The 25,592-nt window shown below is 42.1% G+C and overlaps 1 protein-coding gene across 1 annotated transcript in view; it reads left to right on the top strand.

The window, feature by feature from the left end:
• Nucleotides 1-458: 458 nt before the first annotated feature.
• thsd7ab (thrombospondin, type I, domain containing 7Ab) overlaps nucleotides 459-25,592 on the top strand; it is a 388,049-nt gene continuing 362,915 nt past the window's right edge. The window contains exon 1 of the mRNA XM_060900617.1: nucleotides 459-627. Coding sequence (XP_060756600.1) covers nucleotides 459-627 — 169 coding nt within the window. The remainder of the gene's footprint in view (nucleotides 628-25,592) is intronic.

Here is a 25,592-nt window from a genome sequence, read left to right as displayed (position 1 = left end):
CTCACCTAGCGACAGGACGAGCTTTGCTCTGATCTTGCTTCCATTAGCGTCACCGGAGCATGGAGCGAGGGTACGTCCTCCTGCTTAGAGCTCAGAGAGAAGAGGAGGAAAAAGGGGTGGGTGAGAGAGGACGGGAGAAGCTGAGAGAAAGGGAGGGAGGCTGAGAGAGAGAGAGAGAGAGAGAGAGTGTCGCGTCAGTTAGCTGCAGTAGTCAGAGGATAGACGAGGCAGTAGCATCACTGCTCACATTCTCTAATCAATCATCTCCAGAGCACTCGTTTGGGACTACTGAGAAACGAGTGGAGAGGACGAGACAAAACTGGTGGGCAAGTGGAGCTCCGATACCCTCCATCTGTCATTCAAGGTACCAAGGATAGATCGTCTCTGTCTTCTCTCAGGACCTCCTTCCTCGTTCTCTCTCACTTGGACCGGCTGGATTTTCTGGGTCAAGAAGAGCGATGGGGTCGGGGGTCAGGGGGGCACGGGCAACCCGTAGGTCCTGCACGTGGACAGGGTGGAGTGGAGTGTACGTGTGCGTATGGAGACTTGTATTAGTGTGCTGCGGAATCCGGACCGTTCCTGCTCAAACCTCAAGAGACAGCAAGTCCGTGTACTTCTGGGAAACAGGTATGGCTGCTTCCACACTGATAATTAGGGCAGTGGGGGATGTTCTGGGGAAAAGTGTGTGTGTGTGTGTGTGAAGGATCGCAATTCAGAACTGGGTTTATTTCTTTGCAACGGTGCTATAATTATATTATAACACGGGTACTGAGTCAAATTGTGGAATTGTGAACATGTTAAACGTGCAGTGTTTCTCTCTGTTAGATTAGAGCAGATGACTAAAAGTTGCATGTTGGAACCCATTATCCAAAGCTACACTCTTAAAGGTTCTTTCCACCTTTTTGAGTCTTTTGGTTCAGCTGCTGCTTTTAATGCAGCTACAAAACTGAATAATCATTTTCCAGCATGAAGATCCATCCACATAAGGATGGGAATTTTTCACCAGAATGCCATACTGGTGCAGCCGGTAACATTCCCGTCTCACAGCTCCACGCTCCCTGGTTTGATCCCCAGCTCGGGTTTCTCTCTGTCCGGACTCGTGCATGTTCCCAGTGTTGGTTCTCCAGATTTTATGAGTTTCCTCCCACCTCGCAGAAACATGTCCGTAGGTGGATTAAATTGCTCTCTATGTGTGATTGAGTGTGTGAATGTGTGTGGTGCCTTGAGAAGAACTGGCATCCCATGGAGGCTGGATTCCCACCTTGCACACAACATTCCTGGGATAGACTCCAGATCCTCCACGACTCAGAGCAGGATAAATTAGTTACTCAAGTTTATTTTATTTTTTTTTAGCTCTCTGTGGCACCATGAAAAATAGAACAAATATGGCAACTTTATCTTGAAGAAATCAAAAATATCCAAAGACGCCTTGTTTAGAAACAGTATGTAGAGCTTTTACTGTATGTTACAGTTATAATAATCTCAGCTCAGCTCGTCAGCGACCTCAGTCGGACATCCATCACACATTTTCTCCATAATAAGGGCGGCATGGTGGTGTAGTGGTTAGCTCTGTCGCCTCACAGCAAGAAGGTCCTGGGTTCGAGCCCAGCAGCCGACGGGGGCCTTTCTGTATGGAGTTTGCACGTTCTCCCCGTGTCTGCGTGGGTTTCCTCTGGGTGCTCCGGTTTCCCCCACAGTCCAGAGACATGCAGGTTAGGTTAACTGGTGGCTCTAAATTGACCGTGGGTGTGAATGGTTGTTTGTCTCTATGTGTCAGCCCTGCGATGACTTGTCCAGGGTGTACCCCGCCTCTCGCCCACAGTCAGCTGGGATAGGCTCCAGCTTGCCTGCGACCCTGTACAGGATAAGTGGTTATGGATAACGGATGGATGGATGGATGGATGTAGAGCTTTTATTATATGTTACAGTTATAATAATCTCAACTTTTCCCACTAAGCATCATTCTCTATCTCTTACCATTCCAGATCTACAGGGTACAGTGACCAGACGTCCTGGTTTGTAGCAGCTAGCACAACTCACTGCGACTTTAGTCACACAATCTAGTTTCTGTTTGTATTCAGACCGACAGTAGGAACGCTGAAGTGATGTAAGCCAGTCAACGGTTGCTATAGTTGCTATAGCGACATCACTAGTTTGTTGTTTTGTTTTCATATGACTGTCCGTCTTGTCCACCAGTGATCTTGTGTTTTTGTGAAAACAGAAACTAGCAACATTAGGATTTAAACTTGTCCACATTCATGTTGTGTTTTGGTCGCACGGTTCTATACAAACGGATCGCTGTAGAATGGGGGAGGTGTTACCAGGAAGAGTTACGTGCTGACAGTAAATTTTTTATTGTACATTGTGATCGTGGTGATTGCTGAAAATATGTTTGGATTATTATTAGCTCATCTGGCCGACAGGTGATGAGTTCACACCATCATGTGTTGTCTGTCGTCTGTCCGGCGGCGTCCACATTTCACGAAAGTCGCTTCTTCTCTCTCAATTCTTCACCGATTTTTATTCTTTTTGGCAGGAAGGTATGTCTGCCTGGGGTGCATATAACTTCTACCCAAATTTGCATAATTGCAATTAATAATGAAGATATGGAGTAATTAATCAATCCCTAATGAACAGTTTCCACACAAATCACTTCTTCTCCCTCAATTCTTCACTGATTTTGATTCTTTCTATCATGAAGGTAGGGGTAGCTAGGGTGCATAGAACTTCTACCCAGATTTGCTTCATGACAATTATTAATGAAGTTATGGACTAATTAAGCCTTAATGAGCAGTTCAACAAAAATCGCTTCTTCTCGGTCAATTCCTCACTGTTTTGGATTCTTTCTGGTAAATTGGTCGGTATTCCTAGGGTGGATATCGCTTCTATATATAGCTTGTATATAGTGTATATAGCTTGCAACATTTATTGTGCAAGGTGGCCCACTTTAGATCGTTCCTTCTGGACTAGACGGGGCCGGAGTGAGCTACGCCGTCATTGACGGTCTCGTTTTTTTGCTTAGATGCATCATTATCACGCTGTATTTCCTCTGTCACACTCACACTCAATAAAGCCTGGACTTCCTTGTTGGTCCATTTGTCTGTTTTTTTCCTGTTTTTTTGTTTAGAACTGTTGTTTAGGGCGGCACGGTGGTGTAGTGGTTAGCGCTGTCGCCTCACAGCAAGAAGGTCCTGGGTTCGAGCCCCGGGGCCGGCGAGGGCCTTTCTGTGCGGAGTTTGCATGTTCTCCCCGTGTCCGCGTGGGTTTCCTCTGGGTGCTCCGGTTTCCCCCACAGTCCAAAGACATGCAGGTTAGGTTAACTGGTGACTCTAAATTGAGCGTAGGTGTGAATGTGAGTGTGAATGTTTGTCTGTGTCTATGTGTCAGCCCTGTGATGACCTGGCAACTTGTCCAGGGTGTACCCCGCCTTTCGCCCGTAGTCAGCTGGGATAGGCTCCAGCTTGCCTGCGACCCTGTAGAAGGATAAAGCGGCTAGAGATAATGAGATGAGATGAGATGAGCTGTTGTTTACACGGCCAACATTTTACACGGAATTTTAAAAATGGTGGTTGCTGTCGCTGCTGCATTGGCTCGTGTTCAACCAATCAGTGTACATTTCCATCACTCATGGTTCCTCCTGTGCTGGGAGAAAACCTGCCCTGAAGTAGAAAATAAAAAAGTCCCTCAAAATGGCATTCTAAAAGCTACGATCATCTTCAGTTCGTGCAGTGTGACACACAAATAGGGGGAAACTTCCTCCAACAGTTTTAAATGAAATATCTCACAAATAAACAAATTGAGCCAAAAGTCGTTTTTATGTCTGTCCTTTATAAAAAAGCTGCATGTTGAATTTTAACGATATAACTAGTAAAGTGATGAAAATAGAAGGGACTATTTTTTGTCAGCGAGGCCGCCATAACTCCATCGTGCGTGATGTCATTTTCCGCGAGCACAGCGGAGGTGTACAAGTGCACGCTGTACTAGAGTACAGTATAATATTATGGTCTAGCGTGACTTCTCAGTCAATTTGTTTGCATTTCTGCACAAAAATTATGGCAGTGCAGGATTAGAAAACAAATCAAAATAAAGTAGTGGCTAGTTTATTGCCTGTTTATTTAAAAATATATATTTGCCTGCTTATCTTCCATCTGTTTGATGCGTGACCCAGTATGCTGCTTGTGTTTTGTGGTGAAACAAAGTCGGGATCGCGTCTGGCTTCAGTTGTTATTTCTGCCTCATGTCTCGCTTCTTCCCAGTGATTTTTTCATCCAAGTCATCCACAAATCCACAATCTTCTGTAAAAGCTCACTGCACAATTTGCTGCTTTTTCCAGGAGTAAAGTTTTCTCACTTTACTTGATGAAGCCACTTGGCCAAATGTCTTGGATCCAGGACAGAATGAGGAAGACATGCGGAATCCTACGTCACGCAGCGCCGCCCTCGTTTTCGTCTCCTAATACACCCATGTATCTGGCTAATCCAGTATGTCCACGCCCAGGGAAATGGCCCAACAGACTAATGTTAGAACTTTAACATGTTTTTTAAGCTAAAGTCCGCTTAATTTTTTTCCGTCTAGAACACCTTGTATTAATGTATCATGATGACGTTTCATAATCCCGCAATTTCAAAATTTCCTGGTTAATCACTTTAAGAACTATGGAAACGTTCCTCCAATCTGAAAGCACCTTAGTTAGCTTCTACTTTCCTGTTTTTAGCAGCTATAAACAATCGTTTCCTCACCAGCTTCTTGTTTTTCTCTCTTGATGTTAACCCTTTGGGTCAAGAGCTTCTCCGGCGAAGCTCGACAGGTTTAGAATGAGTCGGTCATGCATTTAGATACATATCTTCGCACGTTTTTCATCATACAAGCATGATAAACATATTGACAGAAACTTTATACTTTACACTTTCTTATGTGCACACTGCCAAATAATATTATAGTTTTTAAATTACCTAAATTAGATGAAACATAAAACTTGTCACCTTCCTCAGTCACACCGGAGTCAGTGCGTTACATATTCATAAAAGACTGTTCACATGGTAATGGCAGGATAATCACTTTCACTCTTTTGGTTTCAATTGGTTTCTCTTTCGCGGTGGGAACGCCCACCGTAAACAGGACAAAATCTGTCGGACAAAGTTCAGGCTATTTGGAGGTAAAACTTGTTGCGAGATGGCATGCAGATTTTATGCACTTTGGATGATTCAGGACAGCGATTCAATTCAATCTTGAGAACTGTGACACTGATGATGAATGGTGCCTTTTTTTAACTTCGACTCGATTCAGCCAAAGATCAACTCGTAAGTGTAAATATTTCTTCTATTTCTGGTGAGCAGATCAGTAGTGCATACACAGGAAAAATAACTGAACAGTTTTTCCAGAGTTATTAAGTATTTTCCTTAAAAATAGTTAATTTTGCTCTATTTTGAACTTAAGGGGTGTTCACATGGCACATATTTGCATCGATGCTGCACCGATGTATTTTGTTGCGATATATCTTACACCGGTGTAAATTTTGTGGAGCGTTCACACGTCACAAACCTGCTTACTAGAGAGAAGCGTGTTAGCACCGGTGCAGCCCCACTTGTGTTCATACGGCAGTTTTTGCGACCGCGCTATACAATAGTAATAATGTGTAAATGAAATATGCGCATGCGTGAAAATGTACTTCCTTTTCCCGGTTGTCATGGCATCACCAAGCGCCGGGAAAACAACGTGGATGAAGACACCAGTGTTGCCAGTTACTGCTGACATTTTCCAGCTCAAAATATATTCAAATCCGCCAAAATGCACTTAAAACCGCCCAATCTGGCAACACTGGAAGACACACAGTTCTGTTGTTGTTGATATTCGCCATTTTGGAAGCGCAAAATACCAGGATGCAAATTATGCAATGCCCGTATGTAATCAATTCTCCTCACGCGTAGCGAGTCTACCCCTGTAGCGTTCAGACGTCCCATTTTATATCGGTGCTGCCCCGCAAACTAGCACTTACTCCGGAGAAAATTTCTTAAACCACCTCCCGAGCAGGGTTAGATTTGCACTGGTTTAAGCAGCTTTCAGGGGCTACACCGGTATAACTTTGTACCGTGTGAACGCTCTACCGGGGCAGCCCCGGTGCTACACTGGAGTAAAAGTTGCCATGTGAACACCCCTTTAGAGAGTAAAATTTGGAGTTGGAGTGGGAGCAAAATTACAGATTAATTGTGCAAGAGAGTTGGTTGTGGCCCTGAACTGAGTAAAATAGTAAAAGAGTTAATTTCAAGACACACTGAATAGAGTCAAATACCAAAATAAAGTCAAATACTAGATAAACAAAGCTGTTGTAAAAAGCAGTTTTAGAGCTGTGTTGAAACGTGTGAAAAAACATGACCTGACCCATTGGGACTTGACCTGATGGGATTAAGAGTTGGCAGTGGGAGGGTTTTTCACTCTTCTCATTGAATGGAATGGAAATTTTTACCCTTCTCATTGAATACCCCTCCCACTGCCAACCCTTTATCCCAAAACAATAGGACATAATTTTTTTTGATGGCCAGTTAATTGTCCAAATCAGTGGAACAGATTTAAGTTTTTGTGCTCGATCCATTCCTCAGACTGAACAGAATCACTTCAAGTGACCAAAATGGTTTGACACAATGGGTAAAGTCATGTTTTTTCACACATTCCAACACAGTTCTAAAACTGCTTTTTACATCATCATCATCATCTAACTGTTATTTTTTTAAAAGTACAATCATGACATATGTACTACAATATGTACATGGATATTATTGTAGCTGACCTTGTGCTGAATGCAAAAAAGTCATATGACATTGAAAATATTGCTTAGATTTGTTGAAATTGACAACAAAATCAGAGCATACCAAAATAATTAGAGTGCCAGAAAATACCTTCAGGGTTAATAATATAAAAAAAACCAAACAACAACAAAAAAAAAACATGCAGCTTGTCATCTTACTATGAAAATGTAAACTCCTCCATCCTGAAAACACTGAGCATCTTGAAGGAGAACTGAAGTCATTTTTAAACTTGCTTTATTTCTTAATTAATGTGTTATTCAATTACGTTTTCGGTTTTAGTAACCTTATATCGTGACTTGTATCGGCAACTAATTGCAATTAAATATTATACTTATCGGCCTATTCGGTTTTTAGCCATGTTGAATTGAGTTCGTTTGGTCCACGGCAGGCGTTGCTTATCTGCGCGATCTTCACGAGACTTGTGCGAGACTTTGAAATGTGAAGTGTCAGCCAGGTGTCAGTGCCGCCATTTTGAAAACTGTTTTCCAAATGAAATATTGCACAAAAACAAGTTTAAATGACAATTACGGCCTACTTTTTTCAAACTTTCCTGATTGCTATCAAAACAAACAAAACTTCCGGCTTGATTACATCAGCATTCAAAAAAAGGCACGCGTGTCTTTTGACAACATTGGCAGATATTGCCCTGTGTCCAAAATCGCTCCCTGTTGTTGTTCGTCCATCGTAGTCGATGATGACCATAATCCCTATTTGTGTGTCCTCATGTGGCTAATCAGCCCAATTTTTGCTCGAAAAGATCTGCCACATAAACTACAAGTGCAGGGATCAACTGCTAGGTTTTCCGCAGCTCTCTGCTTGCGGAGGCGCCTTCTTTCCACTGCATGTAGCTTGCAATTTGCCTCTGCAATTTGTGCTCCTTTGTGGATGGCTTCTTTCCATGATGACCTGTCTGAGGCTGCTACTTCGCATGAACTTGAATTGATGTTAAAAGCTTTAAGAGAGCATTTCAGTGTGTCTTTTTATCTCTTTCTCTGTCCTCCGCGAGAGCGTTTCCCAATGGTGAGTTCTCCATACATTAGTTGCTTAGGAATGCATTCATCAGACATTCTTGTAACATGTCCCACCCATCTAATTTGGTTCTTCTGGATGATAGTATGAACGGATGGCTGATTTGCTCGAGCTAGGACTTCTGCGTCGGGGATCTTGTCTTGCCATTTAATCTTTAGGGTCTTACGTAGGCAATTGAGATGAAAGTGATTGAGCTGTCGAGCATGTCTGGCATAAACCATCCATGACTCAGAGGCATAGAGCAGAGTGGTTAAAACTACTGCCTGATACACTTTCACCTTAGTAGAAGATTTAACACCTCTACGATCCCAACCATTAGAAAGAAGCCTTCCAAAGCATGCACAAGCTTTCGCATTACGACAGTTCACTTCTTGATCAATAACTGCATCACTAGAGAGTGTACTTCCTAGATAGGTGAACTTGGAGACAGCTGCAAGTTGATTTCCTTTGAGAAATATGGATGGCTGCTGTTGAGATTGACCAGGAGCTGGCTGATGCATTACTTCTGTCTTCTTTGTGCTTATGGTGAGACCAAAGTTGTCACAAGCAGTGGAAAATTTATCCGCCATGGTCTGCATTCCTGCTTCTGTATGATCATTTAGGGAACAGTCATCAGCAAACAGAAAGTCGTGCAGTACAGTGTCCTTAACCTTGCTAATTGCCTTAAGGCACTGAATATGCTTCCATCTGTTCTGTATCTGATCTTGATACCAGGATCATCCGCTGAGAAAGCATCTACTAACATTGCTGTACCACTATGCTGAACAAAATGGGGGCTAGAACGCATCCTTGCTTAACACCATTGGTTACAGGAAATGGATTTGAGCATTCACCATCTTCAATGACTATTGCTGTCATGCCATCATGAAATTGTCGAACCATACCAATGAATGTATCTGGACAACCAAATTTTGACATGATCTTCCCTAGGTCATCCCGGCTAATGGAATCAAACGCTTTTGTCAGATCAACAAATGTTGCGAAGAGCTGCTGGTTCTGCTCTCTGCATTTTTCTTGTAGTTGCCGTGCAGCAAATATCATATCGATGGTGCCCCTTCCTTTGTGAAATCCGCACTGACTCTCAGGGTGGTGACCTTGCTCTAAATGATTGTTGAACCAATTAAGCATCACGTGCCAGAATTTTACCAGCTATCACAAGGAGGGAGATGCCTCTGTGATTGTCACATAACCTGTGATTTCCTTTCCTTTTGAACAAGTGGATGATTAATGCATTCTTCAACTCTTGAGGAATCTGTTTCTTTTCCCAGAAGGAGCACAGCAATGCTGTAAGTTTCTTAATTAGGGTCTTGCCCCCTGCTTTATAAATTTCTATTGGGATATTATCACTGCCTGGAGCTTTTCCAGATGAAAGCTGTTCCATTGCCTTTTGGACTTCATGTTTGTTGGGTGGAAGATCTAAAGACATGTTGATTTTAACTTGATCATTGATGTCAGATGGTCTGTTTAGAACTTTCTCGAAGTGTTCCACCTATCTGTCTAATATTTCCGCCTTTTCTGTAAGGAGTTTGGTTCCATCAGCACTAAGTATAGGAGTTGTACCCAATGGCTGTGGTCTATAAACAGCCTTTAGAGCATCGTAGAACCCTTTCATATCATGTTTATCTGCATAGTGTTGTATCTCTTCAGCCTTTTGGTAGCACGGTGGTGTAGTGGTTAGCACAGTCGCCTCGCAGCAAGAATGTTCCAGGTTCAAACCCCGTGGCTGGCGAGGGCCTTTCTGTGTGGAGTTTGCATGTTCTCCCCGTGTCTGCGTGGGTTTCCTCCGGGTGCTCCGTTTTCCCCCACAATCCAAAGACATGCAGTTAGGTTGATGTGGGGCGGCCTTGGGTTGAGGTGCCCTTGAGCGAGGTACCGAACCCCTGACTGCTCCCCGGGCGCTCTGGTGTGGCTGCCCACTGCTCTGAGTGTGTGTGTGTGTGTTCACTGCTTCAGCTGGGTTAAATGCAGAGGATGAATTTCACTGTGTTTGAAGTGTGCATGTGACGAATAAAGGTTTCTTCTTCTAAAATTTTTTTCTTCTTCTTCTTTTCTGCTAGCCAAGAATCCTGCATTTGCCTAAGCTTTGTTTGAATAGTACGACATATGCAGTGGCGGCTGGTAGTCTTTCAAACAGGGGAAGCTGGTCGGTTATGATATTTCCAGATTTTCAAAGAAAAAAGAAAAAACACATCAATTTTGCCCATACTCTTGCCTCTGATCTGGCTGATTGTTGGCAGGGTCACAAACTGTGAAATAACAGGTTCTTTTGGCCCATTAGCCTACTGTCCAATATACATGATGGTGGTGTTGGGGAGGTATATTTTAACATTTCATATTTTAAAATTGTGGCATGTTGTTTAAAAATTGATCATTATTGAAAGCAGCTCTTTGTCAGGAACCTCAGCAGTAACAGCAGAGTGTTCTGGAATAGGCACAAGCACTGACCTTGGGGAGCCAAACATAGAGCTGAGTGCCACACATTTCATTCAATGACACTTTCCCTGTATTTTACTTATTTTGACTGAGAAATGTTTTATTGACAATTTTGATAACCCTTCACTTTTAATCCAGGTCTGTAGTGTGAAATGTTCTCGGCTGTGTTTTTGTTTAAAAATGTTTTCCAAATTGTAGCTGTGTTTAATTCATATCCAGAGAAATATATATTCCAATATAATATACTCAGCATAAACATTTTAAATAGATTCTATATTTTTGGTCCATCCATGACATATTACTAAAGTAGCCTATTTACTGTTGTTGATGTGGGTCACTTGCTGTTAGCCAATTCACTTTCTCGTACCAGGAGAGCTGAAAGGAACGAGTATTATTCCCTACCTTTTTCACCAAGTCAATTTGAGGCGTTGGTCTACCCTGCTCTTTAATTTAAATTTTTTCCTCGAAAGGAAGACTGGCAAATGGCTTCGCCAAAATTAAATCAGCAATGCTTGGCATCCATGCGCAGCTTTCTTGCTAGCTGACTAGCCCCCTCAAGTTCAAGTTCAGTCACTCAAATAAACGAAATTTCTGGAACTAAGATAGCAAACTTGACAACACTATATTTACACTTTATTTACAATGAAAATATATACAAACTAAAAAAGCTGGTAGAAACCGTATGTAACGAATGAAATCGAAATGTAAGCTGATCTCTTACAATACACTACAGCACTTGTGAATCCGCATGGGACTGAACTGAAATTCACTGCTGCCTGTCTATATTTGAAACGAGCTGTCAATCAAAGAAAATATCCGGCCGCTTTCACCAATCACCAGTCTCCTCGTGGAAAGCTTTGCCATGTCCCTCCCACTGTGAGGCTGGGAGTCCGGTGGGCGGGCGTTTTCGCAGTATTTGTCCAATAATCATCTTGCATTTTGAGATTGAAAGTGCATAGCTCCCAAATGCCATTGAAGTCCACTGAGGCTGGGCTGCATCGCGCTGTCACGAGGGGGAAAAACTCACGCACACATTAGGCGAACTGGGGAAAGTTATAACGGAATGATTTCGCACTGTAGTTGGGTTGAGCACATATATTTCTATGATTCTGGATCTGAAATAGCAATGTTATAAGGTCGGCTATAACATAAGCCTGGCACAATTCATCCTACACGATGTTCGTCATTTTTAGAGGAGGCTGAGCCTCCCTCGTTGTCTTAGAGCAATCGCCCGTGGACATATGTTGTTAAATGCTGCTTTCTTTGAGGCTGAACTTGGATCGTCTGTTACAACCTTGTACAAATGCTATTTTTCATTTAGGAGAACCTGAATTTCTTCATCATTTTCGTCAAACCAATCTTGGTGTTTACGGGTTTTCAGTCCAAGTGTCTCTAGTGAGGCCTCATGTACTTGTTCCAAAAATATTTGCCAGTCCTTCTCTGCGTCACCTGTCAGATTGAAGTTGGCAAGGTTGGCATTTATTTTATAAGCTAGGTGGGTTGCATTTTCTGGACTTTTCAACTTTGTGACATTCAGCCTCTTGGTGATCTTTTTTTCTTTGAGGTCTCTTCTTTGGCTTGATGAAGATGTTGATTTTGGACAAAATGAGATGGTGGTCCGTCCAGCACTCAGCACCACACATAGATTTGGTGACTCTGATGTCTTTAAGGTCACACTGTCTGGTAATGGCATAATCAGTACGGTGCCAGTTCTTTGATCTAGGATGCATCCATGATGTTTTGTTTCGCATGGGCAAACGAAACATTGTATTTGTGATTGCCAATTCATGCTGAGCACACATTCTTAATAGGAGTAGGCCATTGCTGTTACACTTGCCCACTCCTTAGTGTCCAGTGATGGTTTTCCAGGTTTCATGATCTTGACAAACTCTGGCATTAAAACAATTTTTGACAACATTGGCAGATGTTGCCCTGTGTCCAAAATTGCTCCCTACTCACTATATAGGACACTATATAGTGAGGACGCTGGGCGGCACGGTGGTGTAGTGGTTAGCGCTGTCGCCTCACAGCAAGAAGGTCCTGGGTTCGAGCCCTGGGGCCGGCGAGGGCCTTTCTGTGTGGAGTTTGCATGTTCTCCCCGTGTCCGCGTGGGTTTCCTCCGGGTGCTCCGGTTTCCCCCACAGTCCAAAGACATGCAGGTTAGGTTAACTGGTGACTCTAAATTGACCGTAGGTGTGAATGTGGGTGTGAATGGTTGTCTGTGTCTATGTGTCAGCCCTGTGATGACCTGGCGACTTGTCCAGGGTGTACCCCGCCTTTCGCCCGTAGTCAGCTGGGATAGGCTCCAGCTTGCCTGTGACCCTGTAGAAGGATAAAGCGGCTAGAGATGATGAGATGAGATGAGATAGTGAGGACGCCATTTTGTAGTGCTGTCCAAAACCTTAGTGAGGATTATTTACGACCTATATAGTGCACTCAAAGAATCCCACAACGCATCATGAAAAGTAGTGTACAACCGATGGTCACTAACCACAGCAATATATCCCATCATGCTCTGCGATCGTGCTGAAAGAAATTAAATTAAAAGTCTCAAATCTGATTTAATAAAAGGCAGCAGCAAAGAAGAAAGTATTCAGCATTGATTTAAAAAAAAAGATCTGAAAGATGCAGGCACTTTGTATTGATTAATGTGGGAAATACGCTCAGTATAATATGGATTTATCACAAAAACACATGCATGTATTTATTATTGTGAAAACCCACCAGCCGACTGATCTGGCACGTTTTAATTGTGCAACAGTAATGACGTAAATACCAGCGCGACGGACTAGTGTCCTCCATATACCGTAGTAATTCCCTATATAGTGAGTCGGGCGTAGTGAACGAGTGAGCAATTTCCGACACAGGGAACGTTGGCAGATGTTGGTCACTTTGATTTCCGCTGTACGTTTTACTTCTGTCCTATGATGTCTTGCACAGGTCTCAACGAATCTCGTTTACGGCCATTGCTTTGACATATGGATTGATATATTACAGAGCATATTTCAAATACTCATAACTTGCTATAGCAGTGACACAATAGTGATCAAAAATGCATTCCTATATTTAATAAAATGAGATGAATAGAAGGCGGCACGGTGGTGTAGTGGTTAGCGCTGTCGCCTCACAGCAAGAAGGTCCGGGTTCGAGCCCCGTGGCCGGCGAGGGCCTTTCTGTGCGGAGTTTGCATGTTCTCGCCGTGTCCGCGTGGGTTTCATCCGGGTGCTCCGGTTTCCCCCACAGTCCAAAGACATGCAGGTTAGGTTAACTGGTGACTCTAAATTGACTGTAGGTGTGAATGTGAGTGTGAATGGTTGTCTGTGTCTATGTGTCAGCCCTGTGATGACCTGGCGACTTGTCCAGGGTGTACCCCGCCTTTCGCCCGTAGTCAGCTGGGATAGGCTCCAGCTTGCCTGCGACCCTGTAGAACAGGATAAAGCGGCTAGAGATAATGAGATGAGATGAGATGAATAGAATTTTGATCATAAAAAAATTGCCTTCAGTTCTACTTTAAAGTTACTGAAGCACTGACTCTGGATACTCTGGAGATGTTAAAGAGACTCTGGAGATGTTAAAGAAACATCTTCTTACAGAAAATCTCACCATGTCGATGATTTTCAGCTCACTACAGAACCGACAAGGGGCTAGAATGAGTGCGTTAATATAAACCTGTGATTTGCAGCTGCGCTACTGTCAGAGCTGCTGTTGGAGAAACCGATCAAGACCTTCGAACCAATCAGAAACGAACATTCAAGACGGTATAAACACTTTTACTGTTATGTTAACAATACAAAAGGTAATAATATTGCTTTTATAGTCATTACTGTTTCATTGCGCCTGCTATGTGCGTCTTCTGCAAGGTGATTGGATTAGATTATATTTTATTTTTATGAGCCCGTGAAGTAAATGTGATTAAAGGTGTCGCTTGATAGGCAATAAATCTCAGAGACACTGTGCAGTCTGAGCGCTGCTCTTTTGTGTAAACATTTTCTTACTTGCTACGACTTGTTTCCTTCGACTTGCCAATTTGTGGTGCAGAGCGAGAACATGAACACCGTTTGGTTTTTCCTTCGGGCTGCTTTGCTCCTGAATCAGTGCTCTCTTGCGCCTCTGTTCATGGCTTTTTTTTTTTTATAAATAAATAAAGAAGAGGATGTAGCTGAGTAAGGAGATTAAAAAGGCCTGGATTGAAGCAGAAAAACAGTTCAAACTGAATCAGATGCTGAATCAGACAGGAGCCTCTCACCAATTTCTCACTTCAGATAGTAATTACACATCATGCTCATATCAGAGAGCTACGTTTTACTGTAAAACACACAAACAATGGGTCTCATTTCACACTAATCAACACCAGGGCGGTTTAATTGCACAGTGATTTCATCGTCCCTGCAGGCTCAGGTCCTCGTGTGAGGACAGGTGTACCAGGATCCCCGTTCCTCGGTATGGTGATGAGCTTGAGCACTCAGACGGTGTGATATGTGAGAGGCTGGGGAAATGTAATGTACTCAGTGAAAAAATCAAGACTTGGGCTCCGAAGTGAAGGAATTGGTGATTGGTTCATCTCAGTTTTATTGTCTGTGCTGAAAGACACATCTGTATATCTGCTCTGGATGTTGATGCAAGAGGTCAAGAAAAAGAATAACTCGCACGCCGTTGGAGAAAGAACAGCGTCCGAGAAAAGGAAAAGCTTTCAAAGCACATTGGAGTACACCAGGACAGAGAGATTTCCAGGCGGGATTGTTGGTAAAAATAGAAAAACCTCGAAAGAAATGAATGAACTGGAAATCAGGAGCAAGGATTACAGATTCGCTTGAAGAGGAGTTTACAGTATACAACCAAACATCTGGTTCTGTACACTCAGACATCCAGGAAGTACAGTGGTGCTTGAAAGTTTGTGCACCCTTTAGAATTTTCGAGATTTCTGCATAAATATGATCTAAAACATCATCAGATTTTCACACAAGTCCTAAAAGTAGATAAAGAGAACCCGGTTAAACAAATGAGACAAAAATATTATACTTAGTCGTTTATTTATTGAGGAAAATGATCCAGTATTACATATCTGTGAGTGGCAAAAGTATGTGAACCTCTAGGATTAGCAGTTAATTTGAAGGTGAAATTAGAGTCAGGTGTTTTCAATCAATGGGATGACAATCAGGTGTGAGTGGGCACCCTGTTTTATTTAAAGAACAGGGATCTATCAAAGTCTGATCTTCACAACACATGTTTGTGGAAGTGTATCATGGCACGAACAAAGGAGATTTCTGAGGACCTCAGAAAAAGTGTTGTTGATGCTCATCAAGCTGGAAAAGGTTACAAAACCATCTCTAAAGAGTTTGGACTCCACCAATCCACAGTCAGACAGATTGTGTACAAATGGAGGAAATTCAAGACCATTATTACCCTCCCCAGGAGTGGTCGACCAGCAAAGATCACTCCAAGAGCAAGGTGTGTAATAGTCAGCGAGGTCACAAAGGACCCCAGGGTAACTTCTAAGCAACTGAAGGCCTCTCTCACATTGGCTAATGTTAATGTTCATAAGTCCACCATCAGGAGAACACCGAAGAACGATGGTGTGCATGGCAGGGTTGCAAGGAGACAGCCACTGCTCTCCAAAAAGAACATTGCTGCTTGTCTGCGGTTTGCTGAAGATCACATGGACAAGCCAGAAGGCTATTGGAAAAATGTTTTGTGGATGGATGAGACCAAAATAGAACTTTTTGGTTTAAACGAGAAGCATTATGTTTGGATAAAGGAAAACACTGCATTCCAGCATAAGAACCTTATCCCATCTATGAAACATGGTGGTGGTAGTATCATGGTTTGGGCCTGTTTTGCTGCATCTGGGCCAGGACGGCTTTCCATCATTGATGGAACAATGGATTCTGAATTATACCAGCGAATTCTAAAGGAAAATGTCAGGACATCTGTCCATGAACTGAATCTCAGGAGAAGGTGGGTCATGCAGCAAGACAATGACCCTAAGCACACAAGTTGTTCTACCAAAGAATGGTTAAAGAAGAATAAAGTGAATGTTTTGGAATGGCCAAGTCAAAGTCCTGACCTTAATCCAATGGAAATGTTGTGGAAGGACCTGAAGCGAGCAGTTCATGTGAGGAAACCCACCAACATCCGAGAGTTGAAGCAGTTCTGTACGGAGGAATGGGCTAAAATTCCTCCAAGCCGGTGTGCAGGACTGATCAACAGTTACCGCATACGTTTAGTTGCAGTTATTGCTGCACAAGGGGGTCACAGCAGATACTGAAAGCAAAGGTTCACATACTTTTGCCACTCACAGATATATAATATTGGATCTCATCTCATTATCTCTAGCTGCTTTATCCTTCTACAGGGTCGCAGGCAAGCTGGAGCCTATCCCAGCTGACTACAGGCGAAAGGCGGGGTACACCCTGGACAAGTCGCCAGGTCATCACAGGGCTGACACATAGACACAGACAACCATTCACACTCACATTCACACCTACGGTCAATTTAGAGTCACCAGTTAACCTAACCTGCATGTCCTTGGACTGTGGGAGAAACCGGAGCACCCGGAGGAAACCCACGCGGGCACAAGGAGAACATGCAAACTCTGCACAGAAAGGCCCTCGCCGGCCACGGGGCTCGAACCCGGACCTTCTTGCTGTGAGGCGACAGCGCTAACCACTACACCACCATGCCGCCCTAATATTGGATAATTTTCCTCAATAAATAAATGACTAAGTATAATATTTTTGTCTCATTTGTTTAACTGGGTTCTCTTTATCTACTTTTAGGACTTGTGTGAAAATCTGATGATGTTTTAGGTCATATTTATGCAGAAATATAGAAAATTCTAAAGGGTTCACAAACTTTCAAGCACCACTTTAGAAAACAGTGGAGTGTGACCAGGATCACAAATGCCATGCTGGTTAACATTTCATCCGATCTTCGATCAGATCTAATTAGACTGTTCACATTTAACATAACAGTAAAAGTGTTTATACCGTCTTGAATGTTCGTTTCTGATTGGTTCGAAGGTCTTGATCGGTTTCTCCAACAGCAGCTCTGACAGTAGCGCAGCTGCAAATCACAGGTTTATATTAATGCACTCATTCTAGCCCCTTGTCGGTTCTGTAGTGAGCTGAAAATCATCGACGTGGTGAGATTTTCTGTAAGATGTTTCTTTAACATCTCCAGAGTCTCTTTAACACTTTTAATGTCTCCAGAGTCAGTACTTCAGTGACTTTAAGATGCTCAGTGTCTTCAGGACAGAGGAGTTTGCACTTTTTTTTGGTAACATGACAAGCTGCATGTGTTTTTTTTTTTTTTTTTGGGGGGGGGGTCTTATTAACATCAAGAGAGAAAAACAAGAGCCTGGTGAGGAAACGATTGTTTACAGCTGCTAAAAACAGGAAAGTAGGAACTGAATTAAGGTGCTTTCAGACTGGAAGAACCTTTCCATAGAACTGTTACAGGAAGTTCCTCTTTTTTGTGTCCCCGCACTGCACGAACTAAGGATGATCATGGCTTTTAGAACACCATTTTGAGTTACTTTTTTAGCTTCTATTTCAGGGCAGGTTCTTTCCCAGCACAAGAGGAACCATGAGTGATGGAAGTGCACACTGATTGGTTGAACATGACTGAGTGCAGCAGCGGCAACCACCATTTTTAAAAATCCATGTAAAATGTTAGCCATGTAAACAACATTAGCATAAAAAAGAAAGGAAAAAAAACAGACGAATGAACCTACCGAGAAGTCCAGGCTTTATTGAGTGTAAATGCGACGGAGGAAATACGACGTGATTTTGACGCGTCAAAGTGAAATATAAAAATGTATTTGTCCCTGATAAAATAATAATCCAAAAATATTTTCAGCGATCAGCATGATCACGATGTACAATAAAGAATTTACTGTCAGCACTGTCAGCAAGTGACCCACATCTGACTGTAATGTGAACACATCTGGCCACTGAAACGCCCCATATGGCCACATCTGCACTGATTTGAATAATTGTCCATGGTCAAGCCTGAATAGACCTCTCTCATTCATGGTTCATGGCCATTTACTGGATATAGATGGCATCTAGGACCACGTAGAAAAGTGGCTCAGGTCTGATTTGGAAAGATCTGAGTTCTGAGCCCACCCACTGCTGAAAAACAAAACAAGAAAATATGACTTGTGTCATGTTAAGGAAGAAAATAAGATTTGTGACATTTCAGCCTGGTAACATGAACATAACCCACGGGGGAAACCATGGCCTTAAGGTTACAGAAGCAGGTTTGAGACCAAAAGGTCACCGATTTGATTCCCTGAACCAGCAGGAATAGCTGAAGTGCCCTTGAGCAAGGCACCGAACCCCCAACTGCTTGTTGTATGTTGCTCTGGATAAGAGCTTCTGCAAAATGCCTGTAATATAATAACCTGTGTGTGTGTGTGTGTGTGTGTGTGGCATCCTGGGAAAACCTGTACATTTAACAGTTTTTCCACGAAATCGAGTCATGCATGAGCTGATAATCAATGAGGCGCGTAGCACCGAGTTGTCTACAAGCCATTTACAAAGAGATTGAGTGAATAACTGTTTTATTCTATCCACATTCACTAGATTTTGAGTAACAGAGCATTTTTATTGTTATTTTTTGCAAATTCGATAAATAAAAACTTTATACAAAACATCCAACCAAATCAGTCCCGCTTAGAATGTAAACAAACTGGTGAAATGACAGGAGCAATTTGTGAAAAAATGCGATAATAATTCTTGAAAAATTAAAAATAAAGATATGTTCTTACCATTAAATACTTTCATTACATATTTTTGTTGCTTTTTTGTATTTTCTGGGGTTTTGTTTTCGAGTAGAGTTTTTATTTCGTCCTCGGTTGGTTCAGCAACACACTCCGCCATTTTGTTTTTCTCTACTCACGGTATATGAGCTGATAGCCAAGTAGTAGAGTAACCAATCAGAGCGCGCGATTGCTCACATCCAGTAAATATGGAGAGAATAAGAAGAGAAATTTTGACGATCTCAAAATCGCTGCTCTCTCTGCTTGGAACCAGTTGCAGAATCACTTAAAGGTAGACTGCCTTTCAGATTTTTCAAGTGTAGGTCATAAAAAGAATTTTCCCCGACACCCAATTATTTTTGTTTAGTGGACCAAAAGCTACTGAATTTGAATCACAGACTTCCAATTTTATTAGTGTTTTTAATAGAATAATTAATGAATTTATCTCCACATGGCCCTAAATTCTCTGCTGTTTTTTCCTGCTTCACCATGACCCGATACAAGATACTACATCATGCATCACATCCCGTGGTGGGCTTTCCCCGTTCACGCAAGGCATTGTGGAATACAAATTTGAAACAGGAGAGAAAAATGGAGGACGTGAGTGTGCGAATGAAACGTGAAAGAGCGACTACAGTAACTGAGAGAAAGCGAGAAGAAAAGACGTTATGTTATATACGAAGGAAAGGAAATGCAGGACCAAACTAATAAATATCGGCGCTCAGCGAGCACCTCGGTGTGATCAACTGTTCGTTTAGTGACAGAATGATGGAACTGTCAGTGCACGCTCAAAGGGAAACCTGTAGATGGCAGTAATGCAACACTGTGGATGCCAGCTGCCGTAAAACCCAAAAGAAGAAGCAAAAGGTAAACCTGCACATGAGCACACACATGGACTTCCTCTGTCTGCTTGACTGCACGAAGCGAGCAATTTCATGCATGTTATTTGCTTTAATCCCCTCAAATTAAATAACTTCCCAGCCACAGAATGGCCTGATATTTTGTGAGATATTACAGAAATAAACATCTATCACAATGACCACATTTCAGAGGGAACTAAATTTCACCGATTTTATGAAATCAAAACGCCGTCTAGCTTTAAACCTTCGGGAGCTGGTTTCACTGAACACTTTTAAAAAGATTTTAAATGACTTGGATGGAGGTACATCTGGGTGTAGAGGTTTCAAAAATTGATGACTTTTTTATTTGTAGTTTTTATTTTGTAATGCTTTATGTTTGTGTCTGGAACTGTTATGCGTGCTGCTGTCTTGGCCAGGACACTCTTGGAAAAGAGATTTTTAATCTCAGTGAGTCTCTTACTCCTGGTCAAATAATGTTGACTAACTTTATGTAGATGGAAAACTACAGACTTTCTGAGCTGAAATTTTCTCTTTTGCTTGAGTCTAAACCAGAAGCATTTTAAAGTCTTCCAAAAGTTAAAAAAAGTATAGCTTTGAGTTTTTATAATCGTGATGATGATGACGATGATGATGTCACAGTCTCTAGTATTCTTAATTACTTCCGTCAGCTTTGTTGGAGGAGGTAATGTTTTCACATCTGTTTGTTTGTTTGTTCCCAACATAACTCAAAAAGTACTGAACAAATTTGGATGAAATTCCAAGGAAAGGTGAGCCACGGACCAAGGAACAATTGATTCGATTTTGATGCAAATCCAGATATGTATGTGAATACAGGATGATTTTATTTTCCAACGTAACTCAAAAAGTACTGAACGAATTTGGATGAAATTCCAAGGAAAGGTGAGCCATGGACCAAGGAACAATTGATTCGATTTTGATGCAAATCCAGATATGTATGCGAATACAGGATGATTTTATTTTCCAACGTAACTCAAAAAGTACTGAACGGATTTGGATGAAATTTGGTGGACAGCTTTAGTATTATCCCCCACTCAAGTGATTTGATTTTGATATTGATAACATGTGGCTTGAGGGAGATATGCTCTCCATTAGAGGTGTGATGATTAAATTTCTTCACGATTTGATTCAAACAGAGGTGGACAAAGTACCCAAATTTATTACTTAAGTCAAAGTACAGATCCCACTGGTCAAATACAAGTGAAAGTTGTCCAGTCAAATTTTTACTGAAGTTAAAGTACTGAAGTATTTGCTTTTAAAAATACTTAAGTATTAAAAGTACATTTTCTGTCAATGCATTGTATTATTGCCACAACACTTACAAAACCTAATGCCTCTGAAGCAACTGACTGGATTTACTGACTAACTTGTAGAACCTGTAGAGCTGAAGCTCCACCTGACATGCTAGCAAACTCTCTTCAAACTCAAAATCATAATGGGTAGCTAATGTTACTAGAAAAGAAAGAGTTCTACATTTTGTTTACTTGGCAAGATTATGCTAAAGCATATTTCTGAAAGCACTTCAGATAAGTTAACATTATACATCTTAGTGTAACTCCATTTTTACATGCTAACTAACAGTGTCCAAGTTAACTAGCTATGTGTTAACGTTAGCCGTGGACAAGGTGATGGCAACTTGGCGGGAAAATCTATAGAAAGTCATTTGACTAACCAGACTGCATAGCTATTGCAACATTATCACAAGCTCTAAAAGCACAGACATCTTCATTGCAAGCTTTCTCTTAGAATGAAATGTTTATATCCCTCAATATGCTTCCACAGGTTGGACGGCGAGTTTTTGTAGACCATGATGTGGTTCGTTTTAGTCAAACAAAGCAAACATTTAAAACGAAACGACTCTATTCCTTTCAGAAAACTGAAACATGGGTTCTAGGTAAAGCCATGAGTGCGTGCATTCCTCAGAAGAAACGCCTCCTTCCATTCTGCCATCAACTGATTGAGTTAAATAATGCTACTGAGAAATTAAACTTGATTTTTATCCAGTTTATGGATGTAACGTGACTCTAGTGATTACTGACAGGCTGTCTCAGTGTCACCTGCGATAAAAAAAAATAAAAATAAATAATGTTTTATAAAAGAAAACAAAAAAACATCCACTTTCAAAGCCGCTTCATAGTAATGAGGACCTTGACAGAAATGTAGTGGAGTAAAAAGTACGATATTTGTCTTTCAAATGTAGTGAAGTTAAAGTCATGTTTCCAAAAAATATATACTCAAGTAAAGTACAGATACTCAAAAAGTGTACAGTATTCAAGTAAATGAACTTCGTTACTGTCCACCTCTGAATTCGAATCACAATTTTGACCTTCGGATTCGATTTGAATCACGATTCACATTTTTTGTCCTCTATTTTATAACCAATGCAAATCATTGTCAAGATTCTGTTAACTGTCAGCCTACAAATGTAGAGCAATAAAAAACAAGTCGTGTATAGCAACCACAAACATGGCAGCCCCCATGTACAGCTTCAGATACCAAATCGAATTTTGAATATCAAAATTATGCCGTTTGTTGAAATTTTTATGCATCTAGAGTTATCGGGATGAAATTAGGTAGTCAGTGAATTGTGATTCATTAAAGTTTAATCGATTTTTGAATCGCGGATGAAATGGATCGATAGATTGGGGATCGATTAATCATCACACCTCTACACTCTACTCTCCCGAGTGCCCTTCTAATTGGATGATGTCGTAGTCATTGTGACTTCTGTAATTGAGGTTTTTCACCCACGTGACCAAGTCATGTGATGCATCGTTAGGCTGCCATTTTGGACGTCACGGCTCGAATCAGTTTGAATGCGAGGAAGGCGACAAACAAAAAACATAAAAGAAAAAGGAGCGAGATGCAGAAAACACCTTCACTATCCAGCGACGTAGGGCATTTACAGGGCGAGCAGAGGGAGAGGGATTTGCAAAAATTGAGGTTAGCAGGCTTAGAGAACGACATTTACCTGCTTCCACCAGGATTGTTCACTGACGTACGGAAGTACACGAAGCCCTCGTCTTTACCTGACTTCGGCCCACATGATCTGTATACCTATGTCGTTAAAAACCAATCGCCATACACAGGTATTGATCTGAAAGCGTATAAGAGTTTGGATGCCTACAAATATTTTGTGTCAGGCTGGGTAACATGCCTACATCAGTGGGTCGTCCCTGGAGCCGGTGGTCGCCATCTTATTACAGCTAAGGTTTGTTCACATTTTCATTTACTTTCGGTCCTCAGGATAAACAAAATGTTATTAAATGTCATTGAAATAACTTCTTAGTCTGTTGAGACATGGCCCGTTATAAATTTGTTGTTACCAGGCAATGACCAAGAACTGTATTATTAGGGTCGGTGTCTGTGTTGTAGCAGTGTACTAGCAGCTAGCTGTTAGCACTAGCTAATGTCAACAACATAGTAGCTAGTATGTTACTGTAGCAATGTTTACGTTCAGTCATTTGGATGACTGTTAAAACCTTTCAGTCTCAAGTTTTTCCTTTACTGTATTTACTAGTTTACTGTAATTATGATCCGGCAGCTATTTACACCGGATCCAGTGTAAATAGCTGCTGGAGCGCGCTCCGGCTTGCTCCCCCTCAAATTAAGCAGCGCGCTCCAGCTTGCTCCCGGAGCACTCCCGGAGCACTCCGGGAGCAAGCCGGAGCGCGCTGCTTAATTTGAGGGGGAGCAAGCCGGAGCGCACTCCGGAACCTCGGCCGGAGCACTCCGGGAGCAAGCCGGAGCGCGCTGCTTAATTTGAGGGGGAGCAAGCCGGAGCGCACTCCGGAACCTCGGCCGGAGCACTCCGGGAGCAAGCCGGAGCGCGCTGCTTAATTTGAGGGGGAGCAAGCCGGAGCGCGCTGCTTAATTTGAGGGGGAGCAAGCCGGAGCGCGCTCTGGCAGCTATTTACACTGGATCCGGTGTAAATAGCTGCCGGATCATAATTACAGTAAACTAGTAAATACAGTAAAGGAAAAACTTGAGACTGAAAGGTTTTAACAGTCATCCAAATGACTGAACGTAAACATTGCTACAGTAACATACCAGCTACTATGTTGTTGACATTAGCTAGCTTGACCTTCAAAATGGCGGACAACGGGGCGTCACGTGACCCTGTGATGTCAGGTGAAAAACCTCAATTGGCTGAAGCCACAAAGTTATTTGTTATCTATAAATTTCGACAAACATCTTCTATTGTAGCCAGGAAGCACCTCTGGCACAAATGGTAGTAATTCGCTGTCATGTTCCATCTATGACAAACTTTACTTTTCTATAGTTTGAATATTTTAGAACACACACACACACACACACACACACACACACACACACACACACACACACACAAATCCATTCTTGATGCATTCTGCTTTGTTGAATAAAACCAAAAGTTCTACTGATTCTGGAGAGTCCTTTGCTCATTACTTGGCTCATGAGGGCCATTTTGTATAACCTTAGGAAAGGACGGGATTAGTTCTGCTACTTCTCTACAATTAAAGCTCATCCCCTCGACTCTTTCTTCAATACAAAGTCTATTTGACCTTCAAGTCGGTTCGGCCTTCAGGGAAATATCCCTCCCGGCCAATATCGAACACACAGAGATCTACAGTCATGGTTAAATTCTCTCGATCCTGAGTCTACACATCAAACCAAATGAGTTCCTTGGGAGCCACTGAAGAGTTGTTAAAGTGTCAGCGTCGTTCGGTGAACGCTGTACAGACGATAGCTCCTCTGGTCAGATGAGCAATTAATCGATTGACACTAACGACTCCAGCTGCCCATTTTAAACCTCCATTGCTCTCACACACACACACACACACACACACACACCTCATTACTTTTGGGTAGAGAAATGGCACCATACGAACACAGATGAGCTTCTCAGCACCTGTGAAGTGTCTCGGCCCTTCATCCTGCCTGTCATGTTAATTACTCTGAACCCAAACAAGCGTGTCCTAAGCTTGCTGTTTTACTAACACCTGGATCGAGGCCCAGATGCTTTTCTAAGTGCCACTCTTCCTCATTTTCATTTTTAAGCTGAAAAGGTGGCTTCAGAGATGTTTAAGTCGGCAGAAACACAACTGATGTCATCTCATATTTGGATTAATTCCAAACACCAGCTTAGCTGCATCCTAATGAGTTGGTTTACACTTTTGCTATTTTTGCACTTCATTAGCATCTGGCACCTCAAAATAATCCCGTGCACATCACTTAAAAACAGGATAAAGCTGAAGCTGATGTTCTTCACTCAGAGTGTCTCTCTTTAATGCTTATGCACCATTCGTACACAGATTATCGCACTTACATGAAATCGCTTGCGTCTTTTCATCACACAGTCCCTTAGATTTGCTCTGTCACCGTGTTAGCATTGCATTAGTTCATTTATAAGCCGTTTGGGGTTAGCACACCACCTCAGGAACAGCTAGTTATCGTTCTCGCCTTATCTTGTGTTAGCATTTAGACCTAGCATGGTTTTCTCTGTGCTAACAAGTAGAATTAGCCTGTTAGCATTTAAGAAAGAAAGAAAGAAAGAAAGAAAGAAAGAACAACTTTATTCGTCACACACTTGTGAAATTTCCTCTCTGCATTTAACCCATCTGAAGCAGTGAACACACACATGCACACACACGTGAGCAATGAGCACACACACACCCAGAGCAGTGGGCAACCATGCTAACAGCGCC

This window comes from Neoarius graeffei, chromosome 19, assembly GCF_027579695.1.
Source record: "Neoarius graeffei isolate fNeoGra1 chromosome 19, fNeoGra1.pri, whole genome shotgun sequence".
Taxonomy (NCBI): Eukaryota; Metazoa; Chordata; class Actinopteri; order Siluriformes; family Ariidae; genus Neoarius; species Neoarius graeffei.
This window is presented reverse-complemented; position numbering and strand designations above follow the sequence as displayed.